Source organism: Rhynchophorus ferrugineus, unplaced genomic scaffold, assembly GCF_030347505.1.
Source record: "Rhynchophorus ferrugineus isolate W39M unplaced genomic scaffold, kcgeb_rfMv2 rfM1, whole genome shotgun sequence".
In the NCBI taxonomy this organism is placed as follows: Eukaryota; Metazoa; Arthropoda; class Insecta; order Coleoptera; family Curculionidae; genus Rhynchophorus; species Rhynchophorus ferrugineus.
Genome location: NW_027472580.1, coordinates 23,943,320 through 23,960,762, shown reverse-complemented (window position 1 = coordinate 23,960,762; position 17,443 = coordinate 23,943,320). Strand labels below are relative to the sequence as shown.

The following is a 17,443-nucleotide window of genomic DNA, read 5'->3' as shown; positions in this document are numbered from 1 at the left end:
AGACAGCTTAAGCAAACATTCTTTATTAACAATTAGCATTAAACAAGATACATGATAATACTTGTCTTAAAAATCAACATCCTCGGCTACAAATTCGGTTATATTATTCTCTATTAACGTATTTTATTAACATCCTGAAAAGGTTATCTCGGTTAAGGATCCTTAAGCCAAAATATTAATTATAAGTATCTTAGCAATATTCATTTGTTTGAAGTAAATGAGCCTCGTCAAAACAAGTAGGTTTTGAATTGATGGTACTTTACAAACAACTTTTTAAATGGTAACAAAATCTTTTCATGTAGTATAATTACATTTAACTTCAATGTAATTTTATCATTGCCTTTGGACACATTTTGATTCTAAAGTGTGGGTAATATTTTCATGATTTCTTCTGTTGTATTCCTGTAAATAATATGTATGAACACAAATAATTTATATAAATATTTGTATACGTACCAGGTAAAAGCAATGCTAAATCACACACACATCCCTAATCTAGGTAAATTGGGCTGTTTCTTCCAAGGAAAACTACGTCTGGTTTTTTATTTTCGCACATACACTGGATACACAACACTTTTGAAAATCAGATACATTATAATCAAATAATACTGACTATATTTAAGACACAAAAATACTGATTTTACTTTGTCAGACAAACAATAATGGCGTCGTAAACAAACTGAAACAAACAATCGCATTATAGAAATGAACCAATCAAATGCCTTTGTAGGCCAATTCAAATGAACCAAACAAACAAGTGGTCTCAGAGCCAGCATTGAAGGGACCACGCAAAAGATTTCCTCGGTTTCTCCTATTTGAGTAAAACCTCTATATATACTCTGATTGATTCTGATGATTTTAATGTGCTATCGGGCCAACATAAACCATGAAATGTTCCAGCGATCACGGGGTGCGGGCGGTGGAGTATTGACCAGTCAAATCTAGTATTCCGATATGGCTGGATTTTTCACGTTATCAGCTTATCAGTTTATCAACGTCTTGCGATTTGGGGATATGGAGTTTTGTTTTTGAAATAATTGATAGGTCTAAGCTGTCCGTTTACCTTCAGATAAGAAATTCGTCAAAGTTTTTGTGTATTAATTTCAGGTCTATGACCAATCGTTTTTTAAATAAAAATAATTAATAAAATAATGACAGGACAGACTTTAAATTAGTTTTTTTTTTTGAACAAGAGGCATTAAATTTAGGGGTGCACGTGCACATGTGAGGAACTGCCGCTGATTTAATTTCCTTTTAATTTAATTTGCAGAGAAGAAACTAAACATAATTTTTAAATTGAATAAATGTTCTAATAAATTATTTTGTTCTTGCCTCCGAACAAAAAAAATCATAATGGAATACCAAAATCACGAAAAACGAACTCCATCTATTCATCTACAATAGAATTAAAAATTCGACACCATTTTAATATCAGGTATGCCAGTATTCATTGATGATTTTTTCACTAAAGAAAATACGTTACTTACAATAGATAGTTAAAAATGTATTTATGTGCTTTATATGTTATATTTTTATTAAATTATATTTATCTGCCCTGTAAATTTTGCTCATCTTTTAGGTAATTTATATATGACATTAGAATAGTTTCTCATTTGTGCTAAGCCATTCATCGAGCCATTTTTAAACTCGAGATCAGCGATGTGTTGCTCTACAAGCGTGTCTCCCATTGATGCAAAAAAGGTTGTAGTCGGATGAAGCCAGGCCTGGAAAGTACGACAAGTGCGATAAAACTTTCCATCCGAGTAATTGCAACATTTCTTCGAATAGTTTTGCTGTATGAATCTGATGTATTTTGCCATGCTACAAAATTATCCGATCATGTCTTTATCATCAGCGCATTGTGCACGATTTTCGATCAATATACTGTTCATAATGATCATTTGTTGTCGATAGCTCTCAGTCTTAACTGTTCTCCAAGTCTCAACAGCTGGTCCGCCATAGATTATTGCAAGTGATAACAATACTTTTTTAGCGTCAGATTTTCAAAATAAGTCAATTTTTAAACACACACATTTTGGAGCATGCACACCGTAAGTCTCCACAAGCAAACGATGACTTTCAGTGGCTTCTTCTTTTGATAAAACAAGAAAAGTAATACATGTCGCAAATACACGTTTTCAAGTATAAAACGCTACATCTATTTTCAAAAAATTATATGTCTATAACTCTATTATTTTGACGGAGAATAATTCGGATGGAAAAAATGGATTAGATCAAGACGTTGCAAATACATCTAGTTACAAAATTCAGAAAGTAATTACCAACACATTTAATATTATATCGTTGATATGACCATAAATAAATAAAATGCCATTTCGACCTGACCACGATAAATAATCTACGAAACAAACATTCTTTGTTATCAATAAGCAACTTAAACTAGTTACATCATAATATTTTCATTGAAATATATAATCAACAAACTTAACTAGAACTAGAACAACTAGATACAATCCCTGCTGCAGTTAACAGAACTACGGTCACCCTGGCAGTAGTCCAATATATCCATAGACCTATCCATGAAGGTACTAAATAAAGAATATATTAGCTCCTCCATGGTAAGACAGCTCTGCGCACAAACACTTGAGGAGAATTACCCAAATCACCAATAGGGGTACCAATACTTATAATATCGGACTTAATGAGTTCTTTGGATAATCTGATTTCAGTAAAGACAGTCCACCCCTAGCTATAGCTATCAAAGAGCTACATACAGCACTGGAGAGGGAGGGAGTAAGGATAAATTATCTATGGGTTCCCTCTCACAGGGGAATATCCGGTAACGAAAGAGCTGACTATCTGGCGAACAGAAAGGAAGATTCGATTAAACTAAGCGTTACATTTAGTAAGGAAGACGCTTAAACATACCTAGGGACTCTATACAAAAAACTGGATCAACTAAATTAGGATCTCCTTGGGATAAACAGGGTCTTCAATCTCCTAATATTGATAACTTTAGCAGGTTCCAACTGAGCATTCTTGCTCGGCTGCGAATGAGACATAGCAAATTAACTCATGAGCATTTGTTAAAAGACAGAGACCCTCCACTATGTGATCAACGACAAATACAACAAAGCGTCAAGCACATCCTTCAGAACTTGTAGAAAGCTTGAAATACTAAGACAGCAACTCGGTATGCTAAGGTCATTAGAGCAACTCGTCCAACCCAACAACATGAACATGCTTATCAACTTTTTGATGGCCGCGGGATTGATACAGTGAATACAGCGGGAAGATACTCTTGTGATATCTTCTTATTTAAAATAATAAATAAATAAATAAATAGAACTACAAAACAAACATTCTTTATTATCAATTAGCATTAAACTAGATACATCGTAATATTTTCATTGAAATCAACAAACTCAACTAGAAATTCGTTTTATATTGAACCAAAACCCGCCATCTACCGAAATATTGAGTCCCTTGCTTAACCTCAATGGTACGGGCATCTTATCTGACAAGCTGATCTCAAAGTTCAATAGCATTTTAAACAATAAAACTTTGGTCTCGAGAAGAGCGAATCTGGAACCGATACAATTCCTCGGGCCCAATCCGAACGGAATATAGGTATACGGCTTGATTTTGGCTTTGTTTTCGTCGCTGAACCTTTCTGGAACGAACTTCTCTGGATCTGGATAATATGAAGGATCCCTGTGTATTCCAAAAACAGGAATCCACAGTAGCTGCCCAACTGGAATGGTTAGAGGCGATTCATCGGGTCTTTCTGCTTCGATGGTATATTGCCTTGTGCAAACACGGTCTAACAGTGCCCCTTGCGGCCATTTCCTTTGCAATTCTAAGAAAAAAATTTAATCAATATAATGTGAAACTTAAAATATTAGGCCTATAAATTAGATTTAAAGGATTTTTGTGTAATTTGAAGATTCATTGTGAAAATTCGGTACAATGTATTTTATTCAAACTATTGCCCATCGAGAGTCATTATTTTTCTACATTTTTCAAGAAATTTACGATTTCCATTTTTAATGAATTATATATCTTTTTGAAACTATCCATGAATAGATTCATTTTTTGATATATTCATAAGATAACCTTCACCTTCAGTCGCCTTTTTCTTCAAATTGAAATAAAAGAGTAAAATTTCCCGCAAATGCGATTCAGTCAATGCCAATTAAGATATTTTTAACGCATAGAAAAAATTTTTCGTTCACACTTCGACGAAATTACACATACTAAAAAGCAAGTGGTCAGTGAGGCTTTAACGGGAAGTTACTTACAAATGTACCCAATATGATTTAAAACAGAATACACCATCTGATGTACATTCTGTAAATTTTAATAACAGGTTTAATATATTTTACCACTTCAATGGCCCTTAAACCGTAATTAATTTACTTACCGAATTTGTGTTTATGAAAATTGTAGAAATAATCAGCAACAATAACCAACAAAATCACTACGAAATCATCAAAAACTCAAAACTTACCACATACTACCATATCCATATACTTCATCTTTAACAAAGCTTCATAGGTTAGTTTGCCATTATTCTCATCATAAGTTTGTTTTATTTCTTCTCTCAGTCTATCTTGAACATCTTTATTAGCAGCCAATTCGTAAGATGCAAAACACATGGCTGTTGATATTGCATCAAATCCAGCAAAGAAAAAGATCAAAGCTTGAGACGTTATATCGTCATTTGTTAAACTTTTAAGTTGACGGAATTTTGCTAAAAATAATAATTTTGTTTTATATCTGATGAAACGATAAATATTCAAATAACAATAATAAATTCAAAATTGGTAATATAGAAAACAATAAGTAATTTAAAACCGAAACAGCAAATACTAAAGCAAAAACACAAAGTTAAAACATAAACTGCAAAAGACTTACTTATATCACTTGATTCCTCGACTGTAGCAAACCCAGTATCGATTATATCGCTATTATCCTCTTGTTTAATACCTTTTCTAACCTCCAGTAGCACATTTATCATATCAGGTCGTACAATACCTTGATCTTCCCTTACTTTAATGGTTTCACTAATGACAGAGCGGAAAAAATTAGATGCGCCTTTATCCAGCATGGATATTTTGAATTTCTGAAGTGAAAAAATTATAAAAAGTAATTATAAAATAGCGATCAACACATATTATCCAAATTCTAAATATTTTCTGTATATTATAAATATATAATAATAAATAATAAGCAAATAACTAAATCAAAGGTAAAGTATAAAGTAATTTCAGTTTTTTTCTAATAAACGGATTTAAATAAATCAAAATATTTGTAGACTCTATAAGAAATCTACTTTAATTATTTAAATAACACATGGGCTGAAAATCCATCATTCACCATTTTTTCAGCTAGTACTATTATAAGGTATCCGCTCCATCAAAAACAACAATAAAACGTTGGTTTTCTGACTTCAAACGTTATCGTAGAGACACTGATAATGCAGAATGGTACAGTAACACAAGAAAACGTCAAAAAAATCCACAAAATCGTTTTGAATGATCGAAAAGAACGTGTTGATTTTATAATGCGTGAAAAATTTACTATGAGAAAGCTATCTTCAAAGTGGATGCCGCGTTTGCCCACTGTTGACCAAAAACAAGAACATGTTGATTATCCTGAGTAGTGTTTGGCCATATTTAAATGTAACAAACCAGAATTTTTACAACGATAACGTTAAGAAATTTCGCTCGAATGAACAGGTTATCGCTGATATTGAGGCCCATTTTGAGGCAAAAGATAGATCTTTCTACAAAAGTGATAATGAAATGTTAGAGCGGCGCTGGAATGATTGTGTGCCTCAATTTTGAACAAAATAAACTCATTTTCTTTGTTATTCCCCGGACTTTTCAGCCTATGTGTTAAATAATAAAACTATTTTCATTTTAATAAAAATTACATCGAAAAGGTAATGATATACAGAAAAATAATAAAAACCAACATTCCTGAGAATATATAACAAAATAGTGACCACCAACACTTACCTTGAAAAGTGATGGTATCATAAAGTATCCAAAAAACTTTAGACTCGTTACAAACCCTGAAAAATTTGTTATTTTTCTGCCCATCAAATAGAATGTGTTCTCTGGTTGAGTTAGTGAATCTACCTCGAGGCCAAAAGCTATAGTAGCAATGACATCACTAGTATATCTAAAACAATTTAAAATATGTAAAAGCTGTTTAAACTTCTAGCGTTTTTTAGTGTTAAACTATTCCGAAAACTGTTGAACCTGCTATAAACTTATGTACTTGTATCTATAAAGTTCCGGTTAGTTCTCTTAGTTGAAATCAAATATTAATATTTTTGCCGATATTTTAATTAACTTAAGGTTTAAAAATATAAAATATTTCTAACAAAAAAATTGAACCGCCTTCAAAAAACAGATAAGGAACTCACTAAAAAGTAAAAAATAATCAAACTTAGATTTTTAACACAAAAAAAAACGTTTTAAAATAAAATATGTACATAATAATGATTGTAATAACTTTTTATATTAAATAATTTATTTAACTTATGTACAAAACGTATTTTGTGTTCTTCTATATACACACAATTTAGTTTAATACCTTCCTAAACCTATTTATCTATTTACAATATTATTTTAGCTACTACCAACTGATCAGTTTGAAGGCGATACGAGCAACAAATTAGATTTATTTTGTTTTGTCCCACATTATATCTAACTATCATTGAGAGTCTTCATTTTGTTATTCAGTAATTTCTGACACCCTTGTTTTATTAGATAATGTAACGTTTTATTAACTATCAACCGCGAAACAAAGGTCTGATTTTTTATAGAAGATATTGCAAATACTGATTACACTAAACTAAAAATTATTTCTAAATAAAACAATCCAAAAAATCATGCTCACCTGGTATACGTATCTTTCAACTCCAGCTCCATTTTTTCATCACCTTTATCCCAATAATACTTAACGAAAGTATCGGCTGCTGCATCCATTAAACTAAACATTGCCTTCATTTTACTACTGGTAAAAGACCCAGTCAACGTCGCCCTCATCTCCCTCCATCGTTGTCCTTTTAAGGAGAACAAATTCTTGCCCCATAATGGATCGGATTCAGGGTCGACAAAATTCCTGTGATCTGTGAAATGGTCAAAATCTTTAACTGTGATTTGTTTAATCAGCTCTGGATCACGTATAACCAGCGTCGGTGTATGAAACTGGTAAATACCGGAATATCTAAAAGAAAAACAGCATTACTGATTCAGGCAAAATCGGAAACAGTATCGGAATATTCACCTGCTGTTGGGGTGCATATTATACATCCATTCAATATATCCGCAAAAACTTTTTGTTCGTAATAAATTAACCCAACTGTCTCCCAAGATAAACCATGGTTTTGATTGTTTAACACCTCTGTTCGACCAATACTTCAACGGTTTATCAAGAGTATACCAAATCAGGATGGCAACTACTACAGCCAACACAAGCCAGATCATCTTATTTGTAAGAACACTGAAATAAAACAGTTAAAACTATTTTATAAAAATACTCTACAACAATGTAAAATAAATGTTGTCTGAAGTTGAAATACTGTTGTCTGGTTTAAATACTCTAGTATTTTAGATACCCTATAATGCTTAACTTATTACATATTTATGAATAGCCAAAACTGAAGATAAAACACTAGATAGGGTTAATTACTATAAAATAAATCATAATCAGAGCTGGCCAAAATCCTTGATTTGGTTTCTTCAAAATACATTTATATAAAATATAAAATGGATAACATTTTCAGTCGTGTATTTAAAATATAAAATACAAAATACAGCATATTAACTATTTTTATTTAGAATACAAAATACAAATTAAGAAACACCGTCAGATGTTACATCTTCCTACAGATCCTAACAAGCACAAACTTGTATTGTTATTGTATGAACACATTTTTTATGTTTAGATAGCGTTCAAGAATGGCAAGCTTCTTGTTTCTATCGTTTAGGAAGTTGCCCAACTCTAACTCCATTTTTGATATCTGTAGTTGATCACCATCCCTTTGCGCGTAAACAATAAAATCATCATCTTCTTTACCTGTACTGCTACTTCTATTACTCCGAGACATTATTTCATGTTTATTGTAAATAGCCTCTAAAGCATGAATTTCAAGATATTACATTATTTGTTCCATCTGTTGTGATGCATTCTAGCAATCAACGTATTTATAACTAGGGTGGTAGCATGACGCCCATACTGCTCCATTTATTTCAGGTTTCACTTTTAAAAATATATCAAATCTTCAAAAAAATGCTTTTGATAGTGGCTTTACATTTAATACAAGTTGCCTCTACAACATCATGGACGCTATTAGTCACTGTGAAATAATTTCTCCAGTTAAAATTAAACGTAGTTGTAAATTTAACGTACAATTATACGTACACTTTTGCAATACTAATTACAATTTACGTTCTTAAGAAGTAATGAATTACAAATACCAATACATACTTGTATTTTAATTACGTATTTTAATTACAAGTAATTCTAATACTACTCAACGCTGATCATAATAAAATAGAAATTTCAAAAAAATGTCTGGATAGAGGCTCTATATTTAATACAAGTTGCCTCTACAACATCATGGACGCTATTAGTCACTGTGAAATATTTTCTCCAGTTAAAATTAAACGTAGTTGTAAATTTAACGTACAATTGTACGTACACTTTTGCAATACCAATTACAATTTACGTTCTTAAGAAGTAATTGAATTACAAATACATACTTGTATTTCAATTACGTATTTTAATTACAAGTAATTCTAATACTACCCAACGCTGATCATAATAAAATAGAAATTAAAAATGTCTGGCATTGGCTCTACATTTAATATAAGTTGCCTCTACAACATCATGGACGCTATTAGTCACTGATATCCAGTTAAAATTAAACGTAGTTGTAAATTTAACGTACCTTTGTACGTACTCTTTTGCAATACTAATTACAATTTACGTTCTTAAGAAGTAATTGAATTACAAATACCAATACATACTTGTATTTCAATTACGTATTTTAATTACAAGTAATTCTAATACTACCCAACGCTGATCATAATAAAATAGAAATTAAAAATGTCTGGCATAGTGGCTCTATATTTAATACAAGTTGCCTCTACAACATCATGGACGCTATTAGTCACTGTGAAATATTTTCTCCAGTTAAAATTAAACGTAGTTGTAAATTTAACGTACCTTTATACGTACTCTTTTTCAATACTAATTACAATTTACGTTCTTAAGAAGTAATTGAATTACAAATACCAATACATACTTGTATTTCAATTACGAGTATTTTAATTACAAGTAATTCTAATACTAACCAACGCTGATCATAATAAAATAGAAATTGAAAATGTCTGTCATAGTGGCTCTATATTTAATACAAGTTGCCTCTACAACATCATAGACGCTATTAGTCACTGTGAAATATTTTCTCCAGTTAAAATTAAACGTAGTTGTAAATTTAACGTACCTTTATACGTACTCTTTTGCAATACTAATTACAATTTACGTTCTTAAGAAGTAATTGAATTACAAATACCAATACATACTTGTATTTCAATTACGTATTTTAATTACAAGTAATTCTAATACTACCCAACGCTGATCATAATAAAATAGAAATTAAAAATGTCTGGCATAGTGGCTCTACATTTAATACAAGTTGCCTCTACAACATCATGGACGCTATTAGTCACTGTGAAATATTTTCTCCAGTTAAAATTAAACGTAGTTGTAAATTTAACGTACATTTGTACGTACACTTTTGCAATACCAATTACAATTTATGTTCTTAAGAAGTAATTGAATTACAAATACCAATACATACTTGTATTTCAATTACAAGTAATTCTAATACTACCCAACGCTGATCATAATAAAATAGAAATTAAAAATGCTTTTGATAGTGGCTTTACATTTAATACAAGTTGCCTCTACAACATCATGGACGCTATTAGTCACTGTGAAATAATTTCTCCAGTTAAAATTAAACGTAGTTGTAAATTTAACGTACAATTGTACGTACACTTTTGCAATACCAATTACAATTTACGTTCTTAAGAAGTAATTGAATTACAAATACATACTTGTATTTCAATTACGTATTTTAATTACAAGTAATTCTAATACTACCCAACGCTGATCATAATAAAATAGAAATTAAAAATGTCTGGCATTTATTTAAACAATTAGATTAAATTGTCATAGGATTACGCGATAACCAATTACGATAAACAATAGTTTTGGTTGGTTGTTTGTTGAGTATAGTACAAACATAACCAATTATATGTTATTCATTAATATTTTATCATAAACAACAAGACTAGCGCAAATATTTATTTTCCTAAGCATTACAAAATATTATATATGTGAACCCAAAATATAATTTAAAGCAAAATATTTGTTCCAATACTACATGTATACAATTAATCATCTGATAAGATAACTTAATTGTTAAGAAACAAAATGATAATTATAAAAATATATTAGGTAAATTTTAATATATAAAGAAGCCATAATTAAACTATATTTAAAATTATTTAATGTGAAATATCTAAGACACTAAGCTTAAAGTACCAAAGAGCAAGTCTACATCAGGTTATGAGAGTTCGAGTATATTTTTCTAGTAGACGTAGAGTAAAAAAGCTTATATCGAGGAAGAATTTTTTGGCCTAATATTTTTGTATAATATGCGCTACTAATAAATAAATTCCAATAAAACGAAAGACGCTTAAATCAAGCAACCATGAATAACCCTTAGATCGGTGACACAAAATAATTAAACAAATATTTTAGGCTCTGGCCGACGCGCTGCCAGCTCCAACTCTTATACGGTAGATTATGCGTCGTTTGTGTTTACGTAAATCATCGACGAACACATAAGTTTCAAAATCAAAATATGGCAACGTTGAACCGCAAAATGCGGGCTGGCAATTTTGAATCGGAAGACAAATCACTAAATTTTACATTTTAATCTATATTTAACAGAAAATGAGTGTGTGAAAACTATTTAATTTTCAGCAATATTATTTAAGATTTTGTGTTATTTTCGGTTATTCCCGTGTTGTTGGAACTATTAAAGAATTATGGCAAATTTGAATAAAAAGCGATTAAGAATAGCATGAATAAGAATAGCATATATCACGTAAAATTATATTTTTTATAGAGAGAACAAGAAATTAATATGTCTGCTTTATCGGAAGTATATACAACAGTGAAATAAAAACAAAATAGATTTAAACAAATTCTAGAATAACAAGAATTGCCTCTATTATTTGTTTAAAAGATAATTAGAATTTGGAAATCAGCTTTTGATTAATTTGATGTCTGGTAAACTGAAAACATATAACATATGTAATTATAATACCTCATTCGTTAGTGAGTTGTTAGTTCTCATGGGACATAAGATAAAGTAACATATCATTTGGAAAGTCCCCGACCTGCCAAGGTAAAACACATTTTTTTTTGGCAATATTGGTTTTTTTATTCAACATAATTCCCTTCAAGGGTGATACACTGATTATACCGACGCTCAAATTTTTCGATACTATTTTTGTAGTATGATTTGTCCTTTGCTTCAAAATAGGCCTCAGTTTCGGCGATCACCTCTTCATTCGACGAAAATATTTTCGCAGCGAGCATTCTTTTGAGGTCTGAGAACAGAAAATAGTCGCTGGGGACCAGATCTAGACAATACGGTGGATGAGGAAGCAATTCGAAGCCCAATTCATTGATTTTTGCCATTGTTTTCACTGACTTGTAACACGGTGCGTTGTCTTGGACCAATAACGCTATGTGATACACTTTGGAGCGGGTTCATCGTGTGCAGTCCACTCGGATGACTGTCGATTTCACTTCGGAGTGAAACAATGTAGCCATGTTTTATCCATTGTCACATATCGACGCAAAACTGGAGTTTATTACGCTTGATCATCTTCAAACACTGCTCCGAATCATCAACTCGTCGTTGTTTTTGGTCAAAAGTGAGCTCGCGCAGCACCCACATTGCACAGAGCTTTTTCATACCCAAATATTCGTGAATGATATGATGTACACGTTCATTTGATATCTTTAGAGTGTCTACTATTTCATTCAAATTCAATTTACGGTCATTCAAAATCCAATCCCTGATGGTTGATTTTCCTAGGGCAGTGTCCGGAAACTCGGCATCCAGCCAAGTTCTTGCTTCAACTGTATTTTTTCCCTTCAAAAAGCAATATTTTTTCAACACGCGAAATTCTTTTTTATGCATTTTTTTCCCAATAACAAAAGTTGCTTCACTCAAAATGCTATAACTCACATGGATTTGATTCTAATAGCGCCATCTATGTCTCAGACCGGGGACTTTCCAATTGACCTGTTAGAGGCCAGTAGAAAAATGAAAGCCATAAAAGCTATCTGCAAGGGTGGGATCGAAGAGTGGAATAAATAAACAAAGAATAACGCAATTTAACTAACTACATAATTTGCATAGATGGAACACATAGTACTAATAAAAGATATTCTAACAGCAAATTTGTACATTTAATATATATTTTTAAATTGTAAAAAATGTTCCTAATTCAATTAGTTTATATATCAGTTATTAGTAATACATCAGTTTCAAAATTCATTTTTTCAAATATTCAGTTTTATTCAAATATTATCTGTTTTCAGAAAGATCATATATACTAATATTTGAGGCTCTGAAGTTATTGCAGTTCTGAAAATAATCTTACTTACATATACGAGTATGGTACTTTGTTATTTGTATGGTAAATGTTCAGTAGTGCAGTATTTTAAACTTATCTATACTTTGTTAATTATAGAAACTTAACAGAAATTAGATTCAATTAAATGCCATTTGTGTGGTGTTCTTTCCACAGTGTGTTAGTGGTTGATAGTTCTTGATATTAGATAGTTGTTTTAATATTTTAATTTTTTTTTATTTTAATTAATTTTATATATAAAATACATTTCTGATATTATATTGAAAATACTGTAAAAACGAAATTTAGTAACGTATCATTTTTAAATTATACCCTTTACTCTGTTATGAGAGAAACATTAATAAATAATTGTGATTGAATTTCGATCACTACTATTTATAATTAGACAATAATTAAGTAAAAAATACACTGCATCTCTGCAAAACCCTCTTAATGGTTCTGCCTGGTTTCAAAAGACGCCTGTTAAAATCACTACAATTGCGAAATTAAAGTTTTACCAGAAAAGTAGCATGGATCAAAATAGCACACATGTAATTGAATAGCGTTTGAAAATTATGTGGATAAATTCGATTTGAAAATATGAGAGAAGCGAAATTACTTTTTCCCCAAACCGTTATTTTCTAACAGCATATTCCACACACGCCTCTTAACATCCTAACCTTTACTTAAGTTTCATTTTAAGACGTATGTATATTATATAATTATAATATAAAAGTATTAAAATGTTGATCGACCAAAATATATGAAATCAATATAAAATGTTTATTTCATTCCAATGAAGTCTCTCTTACAAATATTTAATCAGCAGGAAATACAAAACCAATTAACGTATAACAACTTAATCAACTTTATATTATTGACTACTGTTTAATAATTTATATATATTTTTACGCTGTAATTATATTAGATGTTATTAATTAAAGTTGAAGGTACAATCCGTAAGTGCTTGAAAAATACATAAAGCTTACTCTTAAGTAATAAGTAAGCAATAATAAGTAATAAGTAAGTAATAAGTAAGTAAATAGTAAGCTTAATATTCATGCATTAGACTTTATATGCGAACGTTTTAAATACATTCCATAGTCTATAATTTTAGTTAATATCACGTATATATATCTTAATCAATAATAACAAGATATTAATACCAAAATTTAGGTTACAATAAAAATATAATTTCAAAAGTTATAAAATGACCCTTTCATATTTATTTTTAAGTTTACCTTAACTACAACGTATGTAAGTATGTATAACCACTACAAAACAAATCACTGGTAATATGTCAATTAATTTCACATGCGAAACTGTTGGCTAGTGATGTTTTCATTCAACTGACATAAATATCATGTATAATACGAATTTATCTTTGTGCAGGCATAATGCGCAGAAAACGTAGTACGTTTCACTCAATAGCATGAACTCACAGCAGAAGTCATGTTAGCTTTGATGATTTAAAAAGCTTTTCTTTCATTTTTATGGGTAATAAGTAAAATATTTGATTTCATTGTTAAGGAATGTGAAAGTGTAACCTTTAAAAAGGTTTTTTTAAACATTTTGTTCTAAACACTGACCGATACGGCCTCGTTTTCGGAAAAGCTGGAAAAATGTGTATTTGTAGTAGTAGGAATAAATTTATCTAAAAATTAAAAATAAATATTTACTTTTATATTAAATGCTTGCATGTATTTTAGTCAGCCGATATCTATTTTTTAAAATGTAAAGTATCAATATAAACAGATATCAAAGGACCCAATCTAAGTATCAAATTCGATGGTTTATGATTTCGAAAAGGATGATGATTCAAGCCACCTAAATTTATCAAGTGGATATTAATCTATTTGATCTTGGGTTTTTATTGTTAAGGTATGACTAATACGATAACCACTGATATAATTTGGTACAAAAACAAGCCACTTATAAGTGAGAGACAAAACAAGTTTTATTAATCAATTTATCTGCATTTCGTCTATTGAAAGGAATATCAATTTACCAAAAAAAAAATAATTTACAATTATGTCTTAAATAAACAAATTACAAGCTACAATATATCATTTGGAAATGTTTTATCTTTCGGATTAAATTCAATGAAAAATATTCTTGAATGGTTGGGGCTGTTTGAAAGAATCAAATTCTCTTCAAAATGGATCGAAATAATAGATTCCAACATAAACAGTAAGGAAAAAGGTAATAATAAGGGAAAAATGTATTTAACGTTTTTTTTCAAGATTTTTAAAGCGAACTTCTCTATACAAATTTATAAATGCTGTTTTGATCGATGTCATTTTGCCACTTTTACCAAAATGCGAAAAATTCGATATTTTGATATTTCTATACATGAAAGAATAGTTTTCCATTTAGTGTTATTGAATGATTCAGTAAACGTAGAGGCTGATTATAAACATTTATTACTTGTCTTGTATGATATAAAGAAACATGTTGCCGAAGATTATTATGCATATTTAGAAATATATGGTGATGTTACTCCTCCATAATCCAATTGTCAATTTTAAATTATTTCAAAATGGTGACTATGATGTCAATGATAAAAACCGTCCTGGAAAAACTGGAGAAAAATTATTTCTAAGGCTTAAAGGACGCCAAATCAGCTGAAGCTCTGAAAAACTCAAGCTCTCAACTGGCAGTTGATGAATCAACTGTTTCTAAGCATATACACGTGATGAGAAAGATTCAAAAGAAGGGAAAATGGCTACAATACGAATTGGGTTCCGTTACTTGTTAGGTAAAGAGTTTTCTGTGACTGGCGATCAAAAGTATATCTACTACGACAATACTCACAGTCATAGGTTCCAAGAGAGTTATTATTATCGATACTGAAGCGAAATATTCAATGCTATACAAGTCGTACTGTGCATATGGTTGGAATAGTAAGGTGTAGTCCCATATTACAAACAACCACTAAAACCGAATGAAACTTCGTTTTCTTACGTTTGTTAATAACATATTCTTACAAAACAGATCAGCAGTAGTCAATAACAGAAATATGGCCTTTTGGAGTAAATGATATGACTCAGTGAATGAAGGTAACACTAAGTGAAACAGTGGTATTTACATTATGTGACCGTTATTTAATGATGCAATATAAAAATGTGGGAAATACAAGTGATAAAAAAAGCTGGCAGCGGTGTTACCTGGTGACGAGGCTTGGGCAGTCGATGGTGGCATGTCTAAACCAAGCGATGGTCGGTTACTGAATGATCAAAAATACCCTTCAATAATCTCTCAGAAAAACGTCTCGGGGTTTTCAGCTATTCGTTATCGTGTTCTAGTTGGCTGCTAGCTGCTGGCACCCCGCCCGTGTTCAACATCTGGGATTATATTTCTGAGTATTTTGTAAACCGTTATTCCACGATGTAAAATTCGACATGCCTCAAGGTCACTACACCCTATTGCAAGTCTCAAAGTTCTATTACCCCCAAGGTACATAACAACTTCTGATTGCCACTTGTTCAAATCGCTCGAGTATTGCTTGGCAGGCACACGGTTTAGAAATGCTGAACAAGTACGAAAATCAATCGATTACTGAATCGCTGCCAAACCAACATCATTATTTTGACACGGTATTAACACGTTGCTAGTAAAAATTTGTAACATATGATTGAAAATACGATGGAAACACGAAATAAAAAAATATTGGGTAAATTTTAGGACATTTAATGCATTTAAATCGAACATTTAATAAATTAATAAAGGATGAAAAGTGCAACCGATAATATCAACATTTAGCTAAAAAGTAAACAAATATATTTTTAACGATAGTAAGAGTAGCTTTCTGGTGTTTGTGATATTTTATATGGTGCAATATTAAATCATTATTGATTTATATAATAATTTACGTAAGATAAGGTAATGGTTTTATAGACGGCTTCTTTTTGCAGCTTCATATAATATGTATTAATATTAACATTACCACACTAGACAGTAAATGTATTAATAGTATTTATAATCCATTAAATAATCTTAAACCAATTAATCTTATCAATAAAATATCGTTTCATAAAAAAGTATCAAATCTTCAAAGGTTGCAAGATAAATTTCTTCGTATTTTCGTTAATAACTAATCAGCTAAGGTTATCAGCTCTTCATATCGTCGCCGATTCCCTTATATTCTTATATAATGATGATTCCTATATGATTACCATTCCAAAACTTACCCAAAACAAACCACAAAATAGACGTAGAATGCGATCTCCCATATATAAAGTCGTAACCAAGTTTTAGAGGATGCATTAAAAATAATCGTAGTCAGGTAGATTAAATATACAGCAATGGCGCGCGCGTCTCCACCTGTTAGATATATTTTAATATTCTCAGCGTAGAGTAATATATAGAGTGTTAACTTAATACAAATAATTTCAGAATTGTTTTGCGTGGTCTCAGCAGAAAGGCGCTGAGAACGTCATTTCGCTGAATTTCATTGGTTAGTTTAAATTAGCATTACAGGCACCTGTAATGAAAATATTTTATTGGGAGCATTTCATTAGTCGACGATTTCATACCTATCATGTGACTAACCTCTGACGTCACATTCTACTGACCAATAAAATTTTAAATAAAACCAAAATAAAATGTAATTTTTCAAAACTATTTATTAACATAAAATTTTGTACTAATAGAAATATTGTATAATATCAAAAAGCTAAAACATAAGAATATATATACAATGTATATAAATAAAAAATAATTAAATGTGGATATAAAAA

At 30.6% G+C, this 17,443-nt stretch overlaps 2 protein-coding genes and 1 long non-coding RNA gene across 6 annotated transcripts in view; 1 reads left to right on the top strand and 2 right to left on the bottom strand.

Moving 5' to 3' along the window:
• The window catches only part of LOC143206535 (uncharacterized), a 553,256-nt gene that overhangs the window by 162,712 nt on the left and 373,101 nt on the right, over nt 1-17,443 (bottom strand). The window lies entirely within an intron of this gene.
• The window catches only part of LOC143206525 (cytochrome P450 9e2), a 90,171-nt gene that overhangs the window by 58,311 nt on the left and 14,417 nt on the right, over nt 1-17,443 (top strand). The window lies entirely within an intron of this gene.
• Nucleotides 3,311-17,013, bottom strand: LOC143206529 (cytochrome P450 9e2). Of its 3 annotated transcripts, XM_076419123.1 has the most exons (8): nt 13,946-14,055; nt 8,056-8,308; nt 7,264-7,479; nt 6,874-7,203; nt 5,985-6,150; nt 4,879-5,086; nt 4,472-4,714; nt 3,311-3,820 (listed from the first exon to the last, which is right to left on the bottom strand). In XM_076419123.1, the coding sequence occupies exons 3-8, from the start codon at nt 7,461-7,463 to the stop codon at nt 3,387-3,389; spliced, it is 1,581 nt and encodes a 526-aa protein (XP_076275238.1). In that variant the 5' UTR covers nt 7,464-7,479; nt 8,056-8,308; nt 13,946-14,055; the 3' UTR covers nt 3,311-3,386. The 3 variants fall into 3 exon arrangements, with proteins under 3 accessions (XP_076275238.1, XP_076275239.1, XP_076275237.1); XM_076419124.1 differs by lacking the exons at nt 8,056-8,308; nt 13,946-14,055 and adding an exon at nt 16,895-17,013; XM_076419122.1 differs by lacking the exon at nt 8,056-8,308 and having other exon boundaries at nt 13,946-14,107.

Bases quoted from the DNA above. Each gene is read 5' to 3' on its own strand.
- LOC143206529 (XM_076419124.1), bottom strand. From the start codon at position 7,463: ATGATCTGGCTTGTGTTGGCTGTAGTAGTTGCCATCCTGATTTGGTAT. The intron at 7,204-7,263 runs GTGAATATTCCG...TTTTTCTTTTAG, and splicing joins AATATGCACCCCAACAGCAG to ATATTCCGGTATTTACCAGT. The intron at 4,715-4,878 runs GTAAGTCTTTTG...TATTATTTTTAG, and splicing joins CGAGGAATCAAGTGATATAA to CAAAATTCCGTCAACTTAAA.